This window comes from Rattus norvegicus, chromosome 2 (genome assembly GCF_021556685.1).
Source record: "Rattus norvegicus strain SHRSP/BbbUtx chromosome 2, alternate assembly SHRSP_T2T, whole genome shotgun sequence".
Taxonomy (NCBI): Eukaryota; Metazoa; Chordata; class Mammalia; order Rodentia; family Muridae; genus Rattus; species Rattus norvegicus.
Genome location: NC_141535.1, coordinates 35,641,227 through 35,664,766, shown reverse-complemented (window position 1 = coordinate 35,664,766; position 23,540 = coordinate 35,641,227). Strand labels below are relative to the sequence as shown.

General features: G+C 44.6%; 1 protein-coding gene across 16 annotated transcripts in view; it reads left to right on the top strand.

Moving 5' to 3' along the window:
- Mast4 (microtubule associated serine/threonine kinase family member 4) overlaps positions 1–23,540 on the top strand; it is a 598,008-nt gene that overhangs the window by 552,226 nt on the left and 22,242 nt on the right. For all 16 annotated transcript variants that reach the window (XM_087613921.1, XM_087613914.1, XM_087613906.1 and 13 more), the window contains 9 exon segments: positions 3,496–3,704; positions 5,305–5,443; positions 7,045–7,177; positions 7,963–8,128; positions 9,963–10,064; positions 16,403–16,525; positions 16,713–16,825; positions 18,711–18,838; positions 19,106–19,341. In XM_087613921.1, coding sequence (XP_087470047.1) covers positions 3,496–3,704; positions 5,305–5,443; positions 7,045–7,177; positions 7,963–8,128; positions 9,963–10,064; positions 16,403–16,525; positions 16,713–16,825; positions 18,711–18,838; positions 19,106–19,341 — 1,349 coding nt within the window.

The following is a 23,540-nucleotide window of genomic DNA, read 5'->3' as shown; positions in this document are numbered from 1 at the left end:
TTTTGTTCCTACTCTGGGTCTCTTTCCCAATGCCTTGCTCTCTGCTAATGGATGTTGAACTAAAACATCACCATATAGGGGAAGATGCATGTGGTAGATACAGTTATTACTAAATAAGTTTTAGCATTATGAATAACGCTCGAGTCAGGTGTTGGTGGCTCACGCCTTTAATCCCAGCACTCAGGAGCAGAGGCAGGAAGGATCTCTTGAGTTCAAAACCAACCTGGTATATAAGAGAGTTCCAAGACATCCAGGGCTACATGGGGAAACCCTTTCTCGTAAAACAAAACTAAACAATACCCCCAAAACAAAACAAATACCAGAAACTAAGAACATAAAGTAAACTAGAAGCAGAGGATATAGCCCGATGTTAGATCACTTGCCCCAAATGTTCAAGGCTCTACGTTCAGTGTTCAATGTTGTAGAAATGACCGACAAGCCTCCTCCCCACGCCGCCCACAAAGCACTCAACAACGGTAGATCCCAATTAGGTACCTTATCTACTCCAGCAGTTTAATCAACTCTTGGTTGAAAATCAAAGTATCCATCTTGTGATAGTTGGAGTATGGCATTCGGAATATGGGTCTAAAGGTCCTCAGCACTGAACTTATTAATGTGCAGTACTGAAGGGAAAACTGGAAGGTGTGTTATAATTCAGTTGTCTTTAAGAAGAGACAAGCAGTTATAAAGAGATGGCATTTTCATGTTAATGTCTTGAGTTCCTAATTTTATTTAAAACTATATCTCCCATTTCAGAAGTCCATTTTAATGACGATTGTTTACCTACGTGTCTATCTTATATTTGGGGGTTGGCCAAGTTAATTTTCTGTACTTCTTTGTGAATAGCTTCACCTCTGGCCTCCATCATGATAGAAACAGCTTTCAGTATATAAAGACTTTTTATTTTATCCTAAGCAGTGGTTCTGAAAAAAGGGAAAACACAATAAAAGCTTTTTTACCCGATATAAAAATATGCACTAGCTGATTAGTTAATTTAAAAATTGGTGATAAGAAGAAGTTAGGAAAACGTGTGCAGTAAACATTTAAGTTTTACCCATATATGTATATTGTCCTTAGTTCCTTTGAAGACAGTTGACGTGAGCCATTCTTAAAGTGCCTGGTTTCTGTTTCCCAAGGTTAAAGGTGAAGCTGAAACTTGAAGCAGTCTGAATGTGGGCCTCTAAATGTCTTGACAGCTTTTGGAACGTTCACCCCTGCTAAAACCAACAGGAATTTTACTTACTCCTCTGCATCTAGAACACCTTCCAGAACACTTAGCAATAGAACTTCTCATTGTCCCAGTGAGATTTCATTTTTCTGTTTACTATGATCAAGTACAGGAGAAGCTCATCTAAGGGTGGAAGGATTTGTTTCAGTCCCTGAGTCTCTGTCCATCACAGCTGGATCTCCTTCCAGTCAGTGGCAGTTTGCAGCACACGTGTTACCTGTGGCTGAAACCAGGGAGCAGAGACCACACCCCTACATCCCTGGCCAACCTCTTTTCCTCCCAGCTAGGTCTTTCTAAAGGCTCCACAACCTCCTCTGACACCACCACCTTCTGGGGACCAGGTGATTCTGTGTCAGCCATTTGACATTCAAATCATAACAACTGGTTTAATTATTTATTTGAATTAGCTAATTTTTTATATTAGCTATCTAACCAAGGATGATGGCGGATGTCTGACCCTCTAGCTTCGTCCCATGCACCTGAATTAGTTATTGTTGCTACCGGGTGTAACCAACAGAGCAGGTGTAGGAACAAGCGCAGCCTGTAGGAGCCCAGCATTGAGGTGAGACCTCTACAGAAGACCCCTAACTTAGCATGCATGAGATGTCCAACTGGCTACCTCTCGTGTGCTTTTTGTTTTATGGTGAGAATCAAACGACTATGCTGCTCGGTGAGTTGTTTTGAGGGGTGCCATCAAGAGACCTTCCTTTGTACCATATGGTGAGCAAAAATCCAGAAAAGCAAATAGAGGAGGAGAGGGAACGGGAAGTGAGCAAAGCCAAAGATGATAGAAGAGTACAAATGTGTGACACTGTGAAACCAAGACAAGTGGGGGACAGGGTGACAAGATAAACTCAGGTCAGAAAGGAAAAGCAAGCCCTAGTTGACCCCTTCTGTGAAAATGTTAATAAGGGGTTAAATCAGAGTTGACTATACTGAGACTTAATCAGTATATGTCCTGAACTATTGGTTTAGCAGGGAACAGAATGTCCCAGCCTGCCTTGTGGCCAGCCATTCATTAGACGTTACTGAGCAAACTAGTAGGAAACAAATCTAAGTTCACATAGCTCCTTGTTTTAGAAGGTATACCAATTGTGTGTGTGTGTGTGTGTGTGTGTGTGTGTGTGTGTGTACCATGATCAGTGGCGTTTTAAATTAGTTATTCTGTATTTAATCAAGGCCTTTGGTTTCAGGGCAGCATGCACAACCTGTCACACATATTTATACATGCAAATACTTAATATACATGTTTAGTGGCCCTTTAAGGTATTACATCATTTGATCATTGCCTTCTTGGAAGCTCAAACCTGTCCCTCCACGAAAACAACAAATGGACTGACTTGGAAGGAAGGGGGCCATCGTTGTTCATGTCCTATTAGGGATTTTAGGACTCCTGCCTTTCTAAGCACCCCTTTCTCCATGTCATCCCAGTCCTTAGGGAGTTCACTGTTTTTCACCAGAGAGGATCTGGGCAAGGCCATAGCAGAGACTGAATGTGGCCTAGACCAGTCATTTTATTCTGTAAAGTTCATAGGTTGACCAGGATATGAGGGGAGCAGACATGCATCTCCTTGGCTTGCCCCTCAGTGCCTCCTCACCTGTTACGTTGGGAAATGCATTTGCTGCTGGAGCTCAGAGAGGGTGGTGCCTGTGCAGTCTGCAGAGAGGAAATATGCTACCCTTTGTTGCAGAACAGTCTCATATATCCTCATGCAAGCCTCTCATTTATCTGGAGATTCCATGGGAAGTAATTACTCTCAATTGGAAACCAGGGACTCTAAGAAGCCCTGGTCCTCTTTGCAGATCCCAAGGGTATCATTTAGAAAATTACTGCTTTAGTCAGTCCAGAAAAACGTGCCTAACATATGTCTAATGCTAGAAAAGATGTCGCTGGCGATCCGTATGTCATTTTGTTAATTCTTCCCGGTTCTGATTTATATATCGGGTTTTGTTTTGTTTGTGGCAAAACTGAAAACATCAGCCAGTTCTTGGGAAATAACTCACTCTGGGGACGGCTGCCCCCTCTTTGGGTCAGCAAAGGCAAACCGGATGCTTTATGTATAATCTTTATTAAGAAGTTTTTGGGTTTTTTTTTTAAGTCAATTCGGGTTTGGGACGGGATATTGCTAAGTCACCAGCACAGCTGTGGCAACTTAACCCAAGCTGTAAGGCACTCAGAAAGCACAGGACGTACATGGTCTGTGTATCCTCCGAGCATCCTTACCTTCTCTCTTGCTGTGAAACCCAATACGTGTGTTCCATTTCAGGGCAGTCTACTTTGTTCGGCACAAAGAGTCCCGACAGAGGTTTGCCATGAAGAAAATCAACAAGCAGAACCTCATCCTTCGGAACCAGATCCAGCAGGCCTTCGTGGAACGTGATATCCTGACTTTCGCAGAGAACCCCTTCGTGGTCAGCATGTACTGCTCCTTTGAAACGAGGCGTCACTTATGCATGGTCATGGAGTACGTGGAAGGTAAATCTGTCTTGCCCACAGCGAGTGTGGTGCCAGGACCCAGATACCATCGGCAAAGCCGCATCTGTGCCACATAATGGCTCTATCCACCTAGGAGCCCAAGCGAGCAACAAGATGGCCGAATTCCCAGTCATTATCTACTGATAATTGCTTGTAAAAATGCCTGCTACTATAACAAAGGGGAAATTAGTGTTATTTGGGAAAAGGTTGTTTTCTTTTTTAATAGCATTTAATCCTAACTACCTCCCTTCAATTGGTCATTAAAGTTGGAATGGGGTTTTTTTCCCCCTCTACTTCTTTTTATCACACATCATAAAATGTGTTATCTTAGTCTTCTCAAAAAGTGAATCTAAACGTTATCTTTGTTACCCTGTGGTGGGAAATGCAAGATCCAGCCAGCCTTCCCAATCTTCACTTCTGTTCTCCCTCTTCCTTCTTTTTGAAACAGTCTTCCTTTATAGCCAAGCAGGTCTCAAAGTTTATAATTCTCCTGCCCCAGCCTCTTGAGTGCTAGGGTTACCAACATTCCTGACAATGCCCAGCCTCCTCCTCCTAAGCCGTTTGTGGTTTATATCTTAAATGTTCCAAGTAATCTTCTCTCTCTCTCTCTCTCTCTCTCTTATTCATTCATTACTCGTCTGAGACTTCCCATCTCCCTGACTCCTTGACGTGAAGTGACCACAATGAGTACTAGCTCAGCATAGGCCCAGACCACCTTCCCTGGGTCTTGGTTAGACTCTTTGTCTGGAGAGAATCCTTCACTATACAGCTAGTTTGCAGATCAGCGGATTGGCAGCCAAGAAAGGGAGCTTTAGTGGGAGGTCAGTGGTAGATAGAACCCCAAGCCATTAGCCCGAGTTCCACCCGTTCTTCTTTCTACCACACAAGCTGTTTGTTTCTGAACCGTCGTGCTGGTCGTTTTTATAATAACTTTCTATCACATTTGGTACGTATGAGACTAGGGCCTCACTCCTTTACTAGAACGAATCCCAAACAATCCTATAAAGTAGTGGTTCTCAACCTTCCTGTGGTTGTGACCCTTGAGTGCAGTTCCTCGTGTTACGGTGACCCCCCCCCCCAACAATAAACTTGCTTTGTTACTACTTCATAGCTGTAATTTTGCCACTGTTGTGGATCCTAATGTAAATATCTGACATCCAGGGTATCCGTTACGTGGCCCCAGTGAAAGGGTCTTTTGATCCCCGGTTGAGAACGGCTCTATGCAGGATGACATTATTCCTAACCCTATATTGCCATGAAGTAACCAAGACCACCAGATTCGTTTACCCAAGAGCTCCCGGCTGCTCAGAGACAGTAGGACTCCACCTCTGCCCTCCAATTCTAGCATCTGTGTTTTATACTGATGCATGATAAATTAGTACAACCATCCCGAATTATGGTAGAGAGTCTTCAGAATGCAGTTCACCTCAGAGCCAAACTGCTCTCTTCACTCCACTTCTTAATTGGAAACATGACGACTTAACACGGTCTCCACTTAACTCGTGTGACTCCGCTTTGAAGTTCTGTGATCTGCACCGCTCGCTTTTCAGTAATCCTGCTGGATGCCGTCCCGACTAAATTTGTTTCCTGTGCTTTACAGGGGGGGACTGTGCGACCCTCATGAAAAACATGGGGCCTCTTCCAGTTGATATGGCCAGGATGTATTTCGCAGAGACGGTCTTGGCCTTGGAGTATCTGCATAATTACGGAATTGTACACAGGGACTTGAAGCCAGATAAGTAAGTATGTGCCCTGATGAAATAATACTGAACATTTCCTTCTGTCTGTGAAATGTTTTAAATATTTGCATGTTTCAAAATTTTTCCTCAGTATAAAAAAAATGAGTTATTTTAATAGTAACTTAATGGTAACTTTTATACATTTCTTGGAAGGCTACAGTGCTTGCAGTGAGAGTTTAGGAGAAATAGGGGAAATGTCTCTAGAGTTAATTTCCTTTTATCATACAAACCTTTCAATAATGACACAGAATGGTGTTTTCTGAAGCATGTTGTACTTGGCATCATGTTTAGATAAGCTTTGCCTTCCCACAGTAATACATGCAATATAATTCTCTCCTTCACTTATTATACTACCATCCCGTGTTACTTTGGAGTTCTTCCTGGCTCTAATTTTGAAATATGGATAGAACTTTCCCCACGTGGCCAGCCATTCATTTTGACGTCACAGGTGGTATATTTCACACTTTGTACCCTAACGTGAGACGCTGCTAAGCGTGTTGAAAAGCGTGTGACAAAACTAAGACTATGCTCATCAGACATTCAGGGAGACTTGGGGAAAGGAAAGAACAATTTCGTATACAACTATCAGAATTTTGGCATAATTCCTTCTAGTAGCTTTGTCTGCTTGCTTGCCTCTTGGAGACAGGGTTTCTCTGTGTAGCCCTGTCTGTCCTAGAACTCAAGAGATCCACCTGCCTCTGCCTCCTGAGTGCTGGGATTCTTAAAGGCGTGTACCTCCTGCAGCCTGGTCCTCCTTCCAGTAGCTTCCCTAAAATCCTCTATTGCTTTAACCTATTAACTTATATAATGGTATTTTTTTTACTAACAATGAAATATTTTAATATATTCACATGTATTTTTGCATTATAGCAAGTCCAAGCTTTGTGTTTAATAAGCTGAAATTCAATTCAAAGCTGGGAGTGAAAATATGAAAAACTAGGTTTTTCCATCCAGGTTCTTTTATCTACGTCTTGTTTTAATCACAAGCAGATTCCTTACCTGAGTTCCTGATGAATGCCATAGGACTCTTGGCTCATTTCTTCTCTGTTTTCTTATTCTGAAAAAATGGAAAGAGGTGTCTTGGAAGATGGCTCAGTGGTTGAGTACTGCTGTTGCAGAAGGCTTGAGTTTGGTCTCAGCACCCACAGTTAGGTGTCTCACATCTACCTCTCTCTCCAGCTTCATGGACTCTTGTGCACTTTTCTGGACTCCACGGGCACCCTCATCCATGTGTGCACATGCACCACCACCCCCATTCACAGACGTGTACATATAGCTTTAAAAATATATCTGAGATCAGGCACAGTCAATGTCCGTAGACTGAAAGAAACATAAAAACAGAAAGGAATCAGAGTTCCGTACTTAAGATTTTAGAGTTTCTTAAAGTGTTGCACAAATGACGTAGCTCTGGCCCTGACTTCTCAATCAGGCTCGGCAGTCGGATGCCAGCATTTCCACTCCTTTGCGTGATTCCTCCCCTACCAGGCTTCCTTTCGCAATAGAGTTGATGTTTTACAAACTGAAGAGGGAAAGAGGGAGACCTAAAACAACAGAATCTGCTTCCAAGTGATTGCCGTGCCCTTTGTCCTTCTGTCTCCTAGCCTGTTGGTCACCTCCATGGGGCACATAAAGCTGACTGACTTTGGCTTGTCGAAGGTGGGGTTGATGAGCATGACTACCAATCTTTACGAAGGTCATATTGAGAAGGATGCTCGAGAGTTCTTAGATAAACAGGTAAGCTCTGCCTGTGGAGAGAAACAAATCTCCCCGCAGCCTGTGAACTCGGAATGCACCTGTGTAGGCCAGCCCCACATTAGTGCTGGCGTTTGGATGTCTGTATAAGCCTTGCATTTAATAAAGTGCAAACTGCTTCCATTTATCTCCCCGGGCTCCCCTGAACCGTCCGATCCCTCTACATTCCTCCCCTAGCATTAAGGTCTATTAGCAAGACGAATGGTCTAATTGCACTCGAGTGAGAGGGTGAGGGAGACAAATGGAAAACTGTTTTGGTAAGGAATTCGGGGGGTCTCAATAGAGTACTCGTGAAACTCATGATGCATTGCGCAATCTCGGCTGCTAGAATCCAAGCCATGGCCCATTTCCTTCTAAGCATGCCTCATTACCATTGCCCACAATCTGTTCATCGTGAAGTTACTTAAGGTAAACCCGTCTCAGCTGCCACACCTTCCTGATATAACCATAGGGAGAATCAGCTTGGTCGTATAAACCATTGAGCACCTCTAATAGTGACAGATTAAGCACGAACTATTATTTTTCAACATGAAAACACTTTTTAGTGTCGTATAAAGCTATACCCAGGTTAGGTTTGCAATTGGAGACTCAGCATAATGGATATTTTGAATTGTTTGTCATAGTAACTTCTGCTCTCAAGGTCTCTGCCCATGTGTTCCCTAGTAGGTAAGCAGGGTTATTCGAGGCAGTATAATTGTCTGGTCTTCTTGTTCACTTTAATTCACGTCTAATACTCCAGCTATTCTAATACAGCGATTTCATTTTAGGTCTGTGGCACACCTGAATACATTGCCCCCGAGGTGATTCTGAGACAGGGCTACGGGAAACCCGTGGACTGGTGGGCCATGGGCATCATCCTCTATGAGTTTCTCGTTGGGTGTGTGCCTTTCTTTGGGGACACTCCAGAAGAGCTATTTGGACAAGTCATCAGTGGTAAATATCATCAAGAGTTATCTTTAAGCCACTACTGGGAAACAGCTACTCAGTGTAAATCTGTTGGGTGTCACTAAAATGTTAACCTCTGGTCAGCCATTGGAGCCAACAAATTAAAAGAACTCACTTCTCATAGTGTACAACTGGTTCATGCTTTCCCACGAGAGTGATGTGTATTGAAATGGATCCGAGGAAGGTTTGTTAACATGAAATTTGGAAGTGGGCTGGCAGTGTGTCCAGCTTTCATTGTCTGCTATTTTTTTTTTTTTAAAGAAATTGGTGTGGGATTTACAAATGCTTTCCCTGTTAACTGTCCTTCATTTTCATAATAGGAAAGTTGCACCAGGGAAGAAAAGGTTAATGTGGGGAACATTTTTATAAATGGGGGGAAAAACGGCTAATGGCACAATGAAGAAATTAACAAAAATGTAATAGCCCCTAAAACAAATGTCTACCAAATAATAAATAATGAGATTGGCAAGGCTGTGAGTGGGATTCGCAGGCTGTTAATGCTTTCATTGGTAGTGGTGGTGTGTGATGTTATTTCTACAGCAGCTGTTCGTCTTTCATTTAAAATTCAATAACCTTTAGATCTTAACCTGCGAGCTGACCCTAACTACTGTCATGTAGCATGTGGCACACCTAAATGATAATTAAATAGGGGCCACTGTTCCCCTCCCTGCTGATTTTGTAAATTTTCCCAATGCAGAGATGACAGAAAAGGCCTCTCTACCTGAAACGTTTGTCAGGCCCCATTGATGTAACCCCATCAGCCACCTCTGGTCCCAACCTGTTCTGCGCTTATGCCAGCCGGCAATGGAAGTAGGGAAAATCCATTGTGTTCACGAAGAGCCCTTAACCGTACTCTTATTTTGTGGCGTTGGCTCTGCGAGCCGGGCATATTTGTAAACTTTAACAAAGTAGATTTGTTGAATCGACTGCAGTGTAAAAGCCCTTTATATAATATCTGAGCTGTTTATGGATTTATAACTAGGCTGTTTTCTGACAGACCGGGGCCTGAATGGCACAGGGAATCAACTGTTTAATTAACACAAGCAACAAATGCTGGCTTTGTTCTCGATGCCTCACGGCTCTGATGCATATTCATGTTTTATTTTCCAAATCAGATTTAAACTGCAGCAGAGGAAGCTAGAGGCAGGCGCACACCAAAATAACTCATGTTTTTATTGCATTTCCATAGGCACGAGCATGTACACACCTATCTCCAGGCAAACTCCTTCACAGCAAGAACATGGTTTAATATCTCTGACAGATTTAAGTACTCCCATTACCGTGGTTTCCTTTCGTTTTCTTTTTTTTTTTTTTTCTTCTCTTCTTAGGCCTTAACATTTTGGACTTTACCTTTGTCTCTAGAAATAATTACTTTTTGTAAAATAACCTTTTACCCCTTAGAGCTAAAGAACTGAGCAGGCATGACCAAACTCTCAGTTGAGGCTAATAAGAAAATCTTACATGGTCCCCAGTGGGGACGCACCTGGCACGAAGCATTCGGTTCTGTTATATTAAACCCTTCTAATAACCAGGAGGCACTGCTTGTTATGTTGATGAAAAAAAAAAAAGTGAATGAAAGGCACGGTCTCTTGAAATAGACCTTGATGAAACCAGTGTTGTCCATGCCCTGTAAGAGAACACTGTTCAAACTTGACCACATAGAAGTCAACTGAAGACCTTAAATGTAGGGTTTGTCTCTGTGTTTCCGGGATGGGGCCCATGGTCCTCCATTTCTAACAGTCCCCCCAGGGGATGTCCAGACTGTAGGGGACTAGACCGCCCTTTGAGCAATAAAGCTGTGAACATTTTCTCTTCCTTCTAGATGAAATCAACTGGCCTGAGAAGGATGAGGCCCCTCCTCCAGATGCTCAGGACCTGATTACCTTGCTCCTCAGGCAGAATCCGCTGGAGAGGCTGGGAACAGGTCAGAGAGCATGCGCGCTGCTTCTGCCAATGTGCAAGAAATAATGTCCTCTGGAGCAATGTGAAGCGTCTGCTAATGTTTTCTGTGTAGGCAACATCTGTTGGTTGATGTAGGACATGGCTACAGCACATTATAGCAATATTATTTGGTTGGGGTGTGTGTGTGTGTGTGCGTGTGCATGTGTGTGTGTGTGTGTGTGTGTGTGTGAGAGAGAGAGAGAGAGAGAGAGAGAGAGAGAGTGTGTGTATGTGTGAGGGTGTATGTGTGAGAGAGAGAGAGAGAGTGTGTGTGTGTGTGTGTGTGTGTGTGTGTGTGTGTGTGTGTGTCTGTGTGTGTGTCTGTGTGTCTGTGTGATTTAGAACAGCACAACCACTCGGATGGGTAGTATTGTTTTTGTTTTGCAAAGGCAAAACTCTTAATTTAGTTCAATAAATGTATCTCCAGGGTATGTACCAGTCTTCTGTTTTGAAGAATGTGCATCGTAAATAATTGGTAACGGAAAAGAAGATACGAAGAGCTCTTTTTGGTTGTATTTTTAATATACATTCCATGAGGATTTAACCCAGCAGGCTTCTATCCACAGCCTTTGAAATAGGTTATCAGTGCTCCAACTGATTACTAGGAATGAGGGCCTGAGGCTGAGGCAGGCTCTCCTATCTTGGTGATCAGCACCGCGGCCCAAGAAAGGGAATTAACCATTGCCTTTGAAGATAAACTCGATAGTCTGTTTGTTTCCTGCAGATAGTTTTCTCCCTCTAGTTTTACAGCCAGCAGGCACGTGCTTCCTTTTCTTTCCTGTGTTGTGGATAGACACACTTTAGACTTCTCTTAGGTTTGCCTAGGTGAATCTGTTTTAGCAAGACAAAAATGTTAAATGCAATTGCATAGACTCTAGCTGGTAATTAGTGGTTTTACTGGTGAAAATTGTTGGCTTGCTGTGGTCATTTGTTCTGAAGTTCTATTCCATTATAATGGAAACATCAGTAAAGACGAGGGCGACCATTTTCTCCCCCATTTTTCCCATGACAATTATTTGATACAGGGATCTGTCCTTGTTCACATGTGGACTGCTGAAGGCCAGGCCCAGTGGCACAAGCGTATAATCACATTGCTTGAGACATAGTGGCAAAAGGATCCAGAGATCAAGATCACCCTTGGTTAAAGAGTGTATACAGGGCCAACCTGGGCTACATGAAATCCTATTTCGTTTAAAAAAAAAAAAAAAAAAGACTACCATATTACACTGGAGCTCATGATAATACATTAAACCAGGGGTCAGTAAAACTATGGTCTATAGACCCAATCTGTCCAGTTTCCTGTTTTTATAAGTAAAGTTTTTTGAAGCAGAAACACACAACAGTATCTTTTCATAAGACACATCATCGGTGGCTGTGTTCATGCTACAACAGAGTTGGGTAGTCAGGACAAACTGTATAGCCCACAGGGACTAAGTATGGACCACTTAGTCCTCCACACAGAAATTGTGCAGACTCGATGTTATGAAATCCAGGAAGGCTTAAATCTGGACTGACCTACCTAGGAATTAACAATTGAACTGAGCTCCACGTTCTTTACTGCCCTTTTCAGTGAATGAGTGTGCCTTTAACTTGGAAAGCTTCAGAAATCTAGGTAAAGGGCACAACAGGGTCAGATGGCCAGCGTCTAAAGCTTGCTTGTATGAGTAGGCTTTCTTAAGTCATTCTACCTCAAAGTATTGTTGTGAGACATGAGGAGGCCACCTGAAACAAGTCTTAGAACCAAGTTTGGTGCTTCTGGTACTATAAATAACCTTCACCTTGAACCTCAACCCTTCCTTTCGTAAGGGCCATGGCATGGTTGGTGGTGTTGCTACCTTGGAGGCTACTGTACTCCTTGACGAGTATATTTCTTCCCACCCTATCTGCTTTTCCACTTGTCTGAACTGTCAAACAAACTTGTTATTTCTTGTCTTTTGTGACCTGCGGTCAGATAGATCCTCATTGTGGTTCAAGAGATAAGAGTGGCTGTCAAAGGAATGGCGTAAAGACTGTGCAGGGGGCAGACTCTTAAGGAAATATTTTGACTGGGTTATGCCAAATATGAGAAACAGCTGCTTTTCCAGATTGCCCTGTGGTAGTACAAATATCTATTTAGATTCCCCATTCAACTGACCCAGAAGGAGGGCTTCCATGATCTGACTGAAAAATGCATCTGAATGGGCACACCCCCTCTGACAGAAGCTCAAAAGCCCCCTGTCCTGCAGTCCCCAGGGTCCAGTTTGAAGTTTTTCCACTTGATATGCTACCCTCCCCCTTCTCTAAGAATGCTAGCATCTTTGATTAGGCTTGACTTAACAAGACAAGATAGATGCTCTAGGCAGCAGGTCCCTATGTATGTATCATAAGCCGCAAGCCACTTCTCTGCACATTTTCTCGTTGACTGCTACTGTCAGTCTCTGACAGCTGTAAGAGCAAATTCCCTAGGAGAAACCCAAAAGAGACATTTAAAGGTCTCACTCAAGCTCTTAGAACAGCCAAGAAGTGGTTGCCAAACCGGCAGGGCCAATGTGATGGGTCCCAGTAGGGCCTCCAGAATGACACTGTGGATCCTGCAGGCCCGCCATGCCGCTTCCAGTGACAGCATCTTGTGTTCAACGCATATTTAGCGGGCAAAATAATGCACCGTGAAAACGTGTAAATGCACATTTGCCTGAGAGACTAGAGAGGCTGAGAAAGAAGGGGGGTGAAAGGCTGTAAAGAGCATAATGAATGTTTAAGAAGCTTCCAGGAAAGGAGAGGAACTCAAGGGAGTTCCAAACTAGAGCTTGCAGTGTAGGACCTTGTGCTATACTTGCACTCTGTGTGTGTGTGTGTGTGTGTGTGTGTGTGTGTGTGTGTGTGTGTGTGTGTTCTTGAACTTGGAGAGTCAGTGGCAAGCCAGGCTTGCCGACCTTCGAGCTGTTAAGATATGTCTGCCAATTCAGCTGTGAGCTCTTAGGGCTCTTTGTCGTCATCATCCTCAATTTCCTAGTGTATAAAAATGGGCACATTGGACATCTTGGGATTATTGTGGGGACTAAATGCAATAATGTTCATAAGGAGATCTACTACATGGGACCAGCCACACCCTGGGGGATGAAGGCAAATTCTTCCTTCATTCTACTCCTTCTAGCAATGGGAGCTCTCTGTACATGCACGACCTGCACACAGTTCACAATACACCTATAGTCACCTACACTTTTACCTACACAGTCACCTACATTTTTACCAGTAGTTTAGCCCACAGGCCGTCTCCCCCATTTATTTGTAAATCTTTTCTTCCTCTCCTCTCCACGAGTACATGAGAAGCAGAGCCTACTGATACTTTCTTCCAAGTAAGGCACAAAAGTCCATTAAGGGACACGAGCTACGTCTTCCGTGGCGGTGTCTCACTGGGGGAGACTCACTTGTCATCATCCACAGGACGAAGGCAAAGTTCTCATCTGCTTGAGGTCCACAGATGGGAGAGGATGGAAGTGTCACTGACCTTAGAGAAATTGCTTCTCTGGGTATAAACGGCCAGAGTTTCATAGCAGTGTCAGTGATAGGGTCCCACAAGCAGCAGAAGCTGCATTAGTCACTGTGGTAATACAGCCATGGCTGGGCTAATCAGAAATGGGCCATTCATTGGGGCTTGGCGTTGGATCTCAGTGCCACCACAATGGCAAGGGGGTGGAACGGGGAAGTGTGCAATCCCTTTTGGCCTTTGTGTTTTGCTCCTCCAAATAAAAGAATTGCTAGAAGAAAATGACTCTTGAGAGGAGTTTAAGAGGACGTTTATTGGGAGCAAAAAGAGAAGCAAAATGCACAGAGCTGAAATGGGATGTGGGGGTAGGGCGCCAATAGAATAGATTTGCCAACTGGCTTAGATACCCAGCCTGGGCAACAGTGGGTCTATCTCAGACTGATGCTGAGAAACAATGAAGCAAAAGGATACTAAAGCATAGGATCTCATGGGTAGAGGTGAGACCATGGCAGTGCATCCGTGCCTGCATTTTCTAAAGACAGACCTATGTGTGGCCACCTTATTCTTGTGTGGAGGATCCCAGGCCATCAAGCTCTGTTGCTTCTCTTGAGTCTCCCCATTTAAAACTGGAGTTGATGACGCCAATCCTATGGAGGGGTATTTTCAGTTATTTAGACAAGCACCATACCTAAGCATAGAATACCGAACTGTCAGGGCAAGATGTCTCCTAAGGAGTTCCTACGGGATCCCGGCACTCAGATGGAAATAGCATCCCCATTTGCACGGCAGCAAACAGTTTCAGGAGAAGATAACATAGAGCAAAGCTGGGGTTCACTGAGGAAAGGGCTGTGCCTTCTCAAAGGCAAAACCAGCCTGCAACCTTTTAGAAAGAGACACGTGTCCTAACAATAGCTGTGTGCTTTTGTAGCTCTCGCAAGTTACATGCTCAAAGGCTATAATTTATAACCAGATCTGAAGATTAAGTAAAGCTTTAAAACCATGAGTCGGCTTGCTTATTTTTCTGTAAGAATTACCTTTTATAGATAAAATTACAAGGATGCATTCTTCAGACTTAGTGATGAGAGAGAGGTACAGTAGGTTCAAATCATAGGGTGCAAACGTGTAAGGCGTGCGTTTTGGCCTTACACATGATTTGTTAGTTGCTATAACACTTTTTCTTTTTCTTTTGTGGGCTTTATCTAGCAAAGGAAGTATTTTTCTTTGCAGACAGTCTTTAAGAGAAGTTTGGATTTTGCCATTAGAATGGAAATTCTTGACTCTCAGTAAGAAACATAAACCAGAAGCCGGGGGTTGAGGGTTGTTCTTTTCCATGCATTTTCTCTGTCTGTCTGTCTGTCTGTCTGTCTGTCTGTCTGTCTGTCTGTCTGTGTCTGTCTGTCTACCTCAACACCAGCCCAGAATTGGACCACAGATCATAGCAGAGAAACCACTGGTACTGTAGTTGTTCAGTTTGGAATCACCTGCACAGAATCTTGATTCTCATCTTTGCTGAGCCTTAGTAGCACACGCCTTTAATCTCAGCACTTGGAAGGCAGAGGCAGGTAGATCTCTGAGTTCTAGGACAGCCAGGGCTATGCAGAGAAAGTCTGCCTTGAAAAAAAAAAAACAATAGTAACAACAACAAAAATAACAACAGCAAAACAAAGAAAAGGATAAAAAAATAAAATATTCTCACCTTTGTGCTTTGTACAAACCAATCCCCTCATGGGGTGATACACCCCACTTTTCTCTGCCGTTCTCATGTTTTTAGAACACCTGGAACGTGTCCTGTGCTAGAGGCATCCCGTGGGCACAGAGAACATTCCTGCCCCAGCCACAATCCCAGCCCATCCTCCATCTCCCTTCCCTTTCTCATCCTGTCCCTTTTGTACCCACAGAAGACAGGATGGGAGGCATGGCTGACAGTCACAGAGAGAAGCAGCTAGATCGCCACACCCACACCCACCCCAAAAGAAAGCTTGACAGAGAGGCAGATTAAACCTCTGTGTTGGTCTTTTGAGAAATCTTTCTTCCTAATGCCTTTTCAGTCTCCTGTCTTTGTTACCTATAGTGGGTGTGCTGGGGTAAACCCCACCCCCCAACCCGCTCTTACCAAGTGACTTCCTTCTCTTTCAATGGGGTGTTATGAATACACTTCTTGCCCTGCAAACTTAAAACTGTTTAAACTCATTAAATAAAAAAACCTTTCGCCAAACTGTGTCACTACAATTGTCTGGCAAACAGAAGCCTCAACCTTAGCCCCCACGACTGATTTCTGTTAGAGGAATTATAAATCTGTCTAACCAGTGTGCGGTTTCCTTACTTAAGGATCTAAACCACAGAATCTAGTTTCTCCCTATATTAATGAGCGACCTGATAAAACTGAATGGTAGCCGTTATGTAATATTTAGGGAAAATCCATCATTATTAACCTTCCCTCCAGAAGAAATCTCGCCGTAAGCACGTTTTGTACCTTGTTAGGATCTTCAGGGTTTGTAATGAGCGAGTCTGCTTTTGGGCCAACATGCGTCCATGTCCCCAGGTTCAGTATAATGTGATTTTAAGTGGCCCTGTCATTAACCTTTGAAAAATGGAAGAAGTTGTAGAAAAATTAACAGAGAAAAAACTGTGCTATAGCAACTGCTGTTAGCAAAATCAGATTTCCTGCTGATAAACTATAGGAGTTTTTTTTCTTCTTCTTCAAGTTTTGATTGTAGAAGGTAGGGGGGAAGCATGGACTCACCACTTTTTGTCAGTTCTCTGCAAATAAATTATCTTGAGTCGTTTGTAAGGCTGGGGCTTCCTTTGTGCAGAGAGTGGCTCAGCCTCTCAGCTTCGCTTCTCTCCCCATCCAGGTGGTGCCTACGAAGTGAAGCAGCATCGCTTCTTCCGCTCCTTAGACTGGAACAGTTTGCTGAGACAGAAGGCGGAATTTATTCCCCAACTGGAATCGGAGGATGACACAAGTTATTTTGATAGTATGTGCATTATCTGACATCCTTTGGCCTTTCCCAGATTTTAAAAAAGAAGAGAGAGTTCATCTCCAAGTTAGCACTTCCCCATCCCATGCCTACAAACTGTAGGAAGCTGCATGTTGTTCTGCCCCAGGTACTCAGTGTCGTCCTCTCTGAGTAACCCAGACTGTTCCCAAACCTTCCTCTGCAGCTCGGTCAGAGAAGTACCACCACATGGAGACAGAGGAGGAAGATGACACAAACGATGAGGACTTCACCGTAGAGATAAGGCAGTTTTCTTCCTGTTCGCACAGGTTTTCAAAAGTAAGTGAGACAGGGCATCAACATGCAGTCTCGGGGAGATCGCCCCTGGCTGGACTGTGAGGGCACCCACCCTTTGTGGGGTATGAGGTCTCCGGCGCTCAAAGCTCCCTGTCAGTTGGGGAAAACAGGGTCTCATATTCCTTAAGCACCAGTTTCCACCCTATAGACATGGTCTAACTCTGGGAGTTTGTGGTTGTTTTGAGGCAAAGACGCTAATGCTTTGTCATCTTTCGTGAGGGTTGTCATGTGGTGAGCTGGCTTACCTGCCCCGTAAGTCTACCAAGAGCTAGTCTGTGGAGGCTTTTGTCAGTGAGGAAGAACATAGGCGTCCCCGTGTGCAGAGATTCCCCCTTAGTGTGACACAGCACAACACAAGGGTGGCACTCAGTTCTTTGCAGGAGCCAGGGTTCTTGGGGGACACTTGGCATTGGGATAAGAAAGTGTTTTGTTCACTAATGGAGATAATAACATATACTGAAAAGGCAGTGGGAAGACCACTGTAGAATTTTAGAAACCGTAGAAGATAATAAGATTGATTATTGAGAGAAAGACCCCTTTCTATTATAAACTCAGGTTAGATATAAAAACAGACAACCAACCAACCTGTTTTTTGGTAGGTTAGGAACCCAGGGATACTGGAAATTAACCGGAGGGCACCCTACCTCCCTTCTGCTAGTCTTAGTTGCTAGCATCTTTGTGGTTGCCATGGCCTTAGGAATTCCATAGCAATTCATGATCTTAATGCACTCTGTACATTTTCCTGAGTGATTACCCAAAATGCACCTGCAAATCAGCTGGTGCCACCCCTCTCTGTTTATCGGACCAACAAAGGGGTGGGGATTTCCCTGGAGACTTACAGCAGGTGGGTCCTGAAGCAAGTTTAACTAACGTCGGATGGGTGCTCAGAAGATAACCCATCCTCTACCCTCTCAGAACCCCTCCTAAACAGTTTGCTCTTTTACTTTGGAAAGCACTTTTATTTTTGCCAGCTCCTATTCTTTAACCTGATCTTTTTTCTAGCTCTAGAGATAGTAGGAGGCCCCAGGCCCATTTCCAGAAGAACTGTGAATAGCTGGAGGGTAATAATGAGGTGTACTCAAGCTACTGGGCTCTCCACACTCCCAGTTTTACCTCTTGTACTTCCTGTGAGACTGTGGTGATTCAGAAATGGGCTAAAAGAGGCCTCTTTGCCTAAGCCTTAATCTCCTGCATTAGCAGGTGTCTGACTGATTTATAAGCCAAAGGTACCTGGCTAGCTCCCTCCTTCTACAGAACCAACCCCACTCTTAAGTCTTGAAACACATCATCCCTTCTTCTATCCACCCTCACCTTCAACTCCTGACCGGAGGCCATTAAACACTTTTTTTTTCTGTACATTTTCTCTATCTGGTTGCCTTTTGAGCCTGAAGCCAGTCTGAGATGGACATCAATCCCCAAACCATGAAACCCAAGGGCATCTACAATTCTTCTTTGTAAACACAGACTCTTTGAGATAGGATGAAAGGAGAGGGTTAGTTCAACACCCCACTGGAAAGGAATGTGTCTCCATACCTTGACCCTTCTCTCTCGTGGCTCGCACACAGCATTGTTAGCGTTTTCCACAATATGGCCCCAGTTCACACATTTTTGTTTGGTTTCGTGTTGTAGAGACAAGCTTTCTCTGTGTAGCCCTGGCTATCCTAGAACTCACTCTGTAGTCCAGGCTGGCCTAGAACCCTGAGATCTGCCACCCTCTGCCGCCCAAGTGCTGGGATGAAAGGTGTGGGCCCTCCAGTTCCCGCTTTTACTTTGGGACAGGGGTATTTTTTCTTCCCCTAAGATTTGTACTTTTTCTGACAAGCTCTGTTCAGATGTAGTTCGTAAGCAATGGTTATTTGCCTCCCAGGTTTTTAGCAGTATAGATCGAATAACTCAAAATTCGGGAGAAGACAAAGATGACTCGGAGGACAAGACCAAAAGCACAACTTTGCCATCCACGGAGACGCTCAGCTGGAGTTCCGAATACTCTGAAATGTACGTGCGAAGCCTCCCAAGGGCCCTCATGACCAGCGAATGCTAGGGCAGTACATCCCACCTCCATAGTTCCCACTCAGTCGCTCTCAGACGGCCCCCCTTGTCCCCTGCTCGTGCTGACACTGGGTACCCTGTCGTAAGAACCATTCCTCTAGACATACATTGGTTAGGAGTATCCAGCTTCCCTTTTAACCTGGTTTCTCCAAGCCTCTGCCCTTAATGGTTTCCCGGAGGTGGCTCTGTGACTCGCTCTTGTTTTTAATTAAGGCAACAGTTATCGACATCCAACTCTTCAGACACCGAAAGCAACAGATGTAAGCTCAGTTCTGGCCTGCTTCCTAAACTGGCTATCTCGGCAGAGGGAGAGCACGGTGAGGCTGTCCCTTGTTCTGGAGACCCCAGAGAGGAGCCAGACAAACCCGTCCTTCCTCCTGAGGAAGGTACTCAGGAGGAGCCCGAGGTCACCACTCCAGCCAGCACTATCAGCAGTTCCACGCTGTCAGGTGAGTGTGCTATGCTCGAGCACCATACCGTCCCCTGTCCCTGTGGACTCAGTGAATCCACAGGCTTTTCCCAGCCATGCCATCAGGACATGATCTCTCCTCCTAGACTTCTTCCATAGTCCCGTGTCTTTAAGGGAAAAGTTCCTAAGATGGGTCAGCTGTCTCCCCTACATCCTCAGCCGACCGAGCCTCACTGACTCAGACTGACCTGGCTTCCGTTGAACCTCACGGGCACTTAACACTGCCCGCTTCATAGGGTCCCCTGATGGCGGGCGGAACCTGTCAAAGGAGCACGTCCTTGGCTGCCGATGCAAAGGCACAGCTTGTAGAATCGCATCCAACTTAGAATGAGGGACAGTGTCACGAGGACCAACCATCGCAGTTAACCCTTGGAAACGGCTCCCGTCATCTACCTGACAAACCGTGGGCTCTCCCTCCAGCCCTGAGCTGCGTGTTAGCCTCGTTGAAGGAGTTAGCTCCAGTTAATCCGGTCATGTCGGACCAGACACACCTTGTTGTACAGTCCTTGCCACTAACCTCACACTGAGGGTATCAAAGTACTCTCTGAGGTTCACAGGACCTGTGTCAGGGGGAGCCAGAAATCCCACCTCCCCGGGTGTCCGATTGCATCTCAGGTACCTACCGCCCGCACAGAGTTGACACTTCCCAAGGCTGTGGCAATTGGAGTCAGGCATTCCTGAAGCTTCTCCGCCTGCTGAGGTGAGGTCCCGTATCTGGGCTTCTCTTTGAAGGCACTTCTGTACCGCTGTGTGAAACAAGGTTCCTGTCAACAGGAGCGTTGTCTTCAGACACGTTTAAAGTCCTTAATACCCCATCATCGGTTCCTGGCTCTTAACAGGGGAGTCGTTTTCCTTAGACAAGCAGACCTACACCTTGGTCTGGTTGCACCATTTGGGTACATTTACAATATCATCACCTGGTTTATAAAGGTTGTGCAGCCACGTATCCTTCTGCAAAGCAGTGCGGGTTTATGCCTTTTTTTTTTTTTAAGCAAAAACTGGCTCTGACTTATAGTTATTATAATGAATGTTTTCATTATGTCATATTTAATATGCTATACTAGTAAATATAAATGATTCTAAGAGTTACCGTCAACAATTTAAACTGAATGTTCATAGTGAAAGATTTATGTTTTTTAAACCATATTTAAAAACAAAAATCTTTCAGGCTAGATTTCAGCCTCCCTAAAATGTTTGGATCTCTGGAGCTTCGTACATGCTCATAGTTGACACAAGAGAATAATATTGGCTTCTCTTTTTCTCTCTTCATACCTCAGTTCTGTTTCCCTTCTGGGTGACCCAACTTTCTCTAACTATGAAGCAAAGATTACAGTACTGTGAAAACAGTTCAAGGACATCATATTACCCTAAGGTCCCTGGCCATCCTTATCTTACTATTCATATCCAATATAAGGGGCTCGGTGTTTTCTATTCCTGCTCGTAGAGCTCTCTGTCTGGCTCTCAGCTGCCTTACCCTGAATATAGGGTTTATTCAACTCCAGTTAAAAGGTCTTGTTTACCATTTCTCAGTGTCCTGAGGCCACTCAGGACTCCTCCTCCTCCTCAGAAAGGTAGGAGGTGAAGGGAGGGAGGGAGGGAGAGCGGGAGCAGTGTCTAAGTGCTTGATTGATTGCTTTCATAATTAAAAATACCTGCCGAGGTCCTGCCACGCGTTTTGATTAATAGAGTCAACCCAGCTTTTCTCAATCTGTCTCCCCCATACACATACTAAAAGATAATCAAAGACCTTGGGGGCCGCCCAGGATAGAGGGATGAGTTGATTTGCTTACAGCCAAGGGTAATTAAGGGCCTGAAAAGCATGGCTGTAGTAAAATTAAATCTGTTGAGTTTTATATTGCTCCACCATCGAAAGGAAGGAACCCTTGACATTTAAAGAACATTAAGGTGACATTACGCGCCATTGGCAGAAAGAGGCTCTTGCTCATGCGCGGTGCCGTGAGGTAAGGTAGTAGAGGAAGAAGGCAGGAAGGATGAGAGAGGAAGAGATTGTGCCTCCATCCTGACATTCGGGAGAGCACGAGTTGGTGTCTGTTTCGCTTTTCTCCTTAACTACCTTGTACTCGAATCCTCGAGAAGTAGGAGTTGTGAAATCGATCTGTGACGCTCAAACACTCCCAGCAAATCATTCATTCGCTGTAAAGAGACTCTGCTTTTGTTTGCCCATTTTCCTTTTCCCTTCTCCCATCCGAACCGGCTCAGAAGGGGAGTGAGTCATCTGAAGCCAAAGCTCAGTGTAGAGAGAAACTCCTGGTTGGTGGAACCTCCTTGATCCAGTCCTTCACTTATTGCTTTGAGCGAAAAGAATAGATGCACTAGTAGACGAGAATGGGAGTAAAACACTGTTGATATCAGCTTTGATATTTCCTTATCCGTTGGCCCAGTGGGTGTAGTATTAATTAATTAATTAATTAATTAATTAATTAATAAAAGCGACAGCGGGGTTGCTACCTGTCGCAATGGTTTATGTTCCCAACAGAGCCTTTCTATTTTAATATGCCTTAAGCAGCACAATGGCTGGCCCACTGCCTAACCTCCAAGCGATTAATCCACCACCTGCCAATAATCCAGAGTTATTACTTCCTAAACTCTGTGTTCTATCTTGGCTGTTCTAGAACCAGTTGGGCAGCCCTCTAGGCCGTGTTCTCCCGTCTCCTTCACATGGTGGCTGTGCCTCTCTGTCCTGTATTCTCCTCAGGCCTGGCGTCTCTCCTCTCCTCCACACTCTCCTGTCGTGGCAGATCTCCTTCTTTCTCTCCCCTGCTACCAGTCCCAAGCCCAGGAAATCCTAAACTCCAGTCTGTCTGCCCAGCCCAGCTATTAAGGTTCCCAGAGACTACATGAAGACATGCTCATACAAACAGTTTTGGGGGAAACATAGTCAGCATTGGTAATACAAGCAACTCCAAGTGGGTGTTGTTGTGGTAGCCCAAGACCCTCCCCTGTTTGCACAGCACAGTACTCCGTATCCACATCTACTCCCGTACACAGAACCAACAGGGATGCCCCTTCACAAACTAGGGCCAGATGAGCGCTGTGCAGTCGAGTGGTGTGTCTGTCACAATACGTTCATTTAGGCCAAGTCTTGACCAGGCAGAGAATGTAATGTGGTCAGCATTTTAAGACGAGCTGGCGAGTCATTCGGAGGATCACTTGCAATGGTATTATTACATGCCATACCTGGTCTAGAGATCCATGGTAATAACATTACTGAGTTTCATGAACAGGATGCTTAGAATATAAAATTAGAGAATTTTATGTTTTATCTCGAAGCATAGGATTCATGAGATCTGGACAGAGGGGGGAAAAGTGTTTATTGGTGATTTTAAAACCAGAAGATGTTTAGCTTGGCGAGTAAAGAGGAATTAGGAACATGAGTCACTGCTCAGTACATTTCCAAGGGACTCATAATGATTCTCTTCCTGAGAATCCCTTCACTCTCCACCTCCTTGGTTCTCCATTTCACCTCCCTCCTTCATGTTTCTATTCTCAGGGGGAAAGCCTAATGCGTTAACGTAAAAATAACTCCACTGTACGCTAGGAGTTAATAAACTGACAGAGAAAGGTGAGTCTTAGAGGGGGTGGAAGAGGATGTCATGGAGGACCAGCATCTGACATAGTCTAGACCGGAAGCCCAGAAGATGGACCTACTAAGAAACGTCTTGTGTCTTTTCCTTTGAAACTTACAAAGAGCTTGGAGTGAAAGCAGGCATGGAAGGAATCAGACATTTTGATTCTTTCTGTGTGTTACGTACCTGGGAGGAAGTGACACAGACATGGCCTACAGAGTGATTAAATGGCGTCCCCATGATCTGCAGCATTCATGATAATCACTAGTATCGATCTGAGGGGGAGGCTATTGAGTTTATCAGATGGACTCCCTGAAGGCCCATGAAAGGAGGCTCTCAGAGGGTTCTGAAATACAGATGAGGAAGTTATTCTCATGGTTAAATGGAATCAGTAGGATCTTACCTGACTCTGCATGGGAGGATGAAGCCTGGAGAGATAGCTCCTCCATCTTTCCCCCCTCCTCTGCATCTCTCTCAAGCCCGTTGTTTCTCACCTTCAGCCTGGGACGTTTGGACCTAGGAGGCACGTGGGAGTATCTCCCACGGTTTGTCGGCCATTTTCTCTGTCTTCCCCTCTCCACCTCTCCTCTCC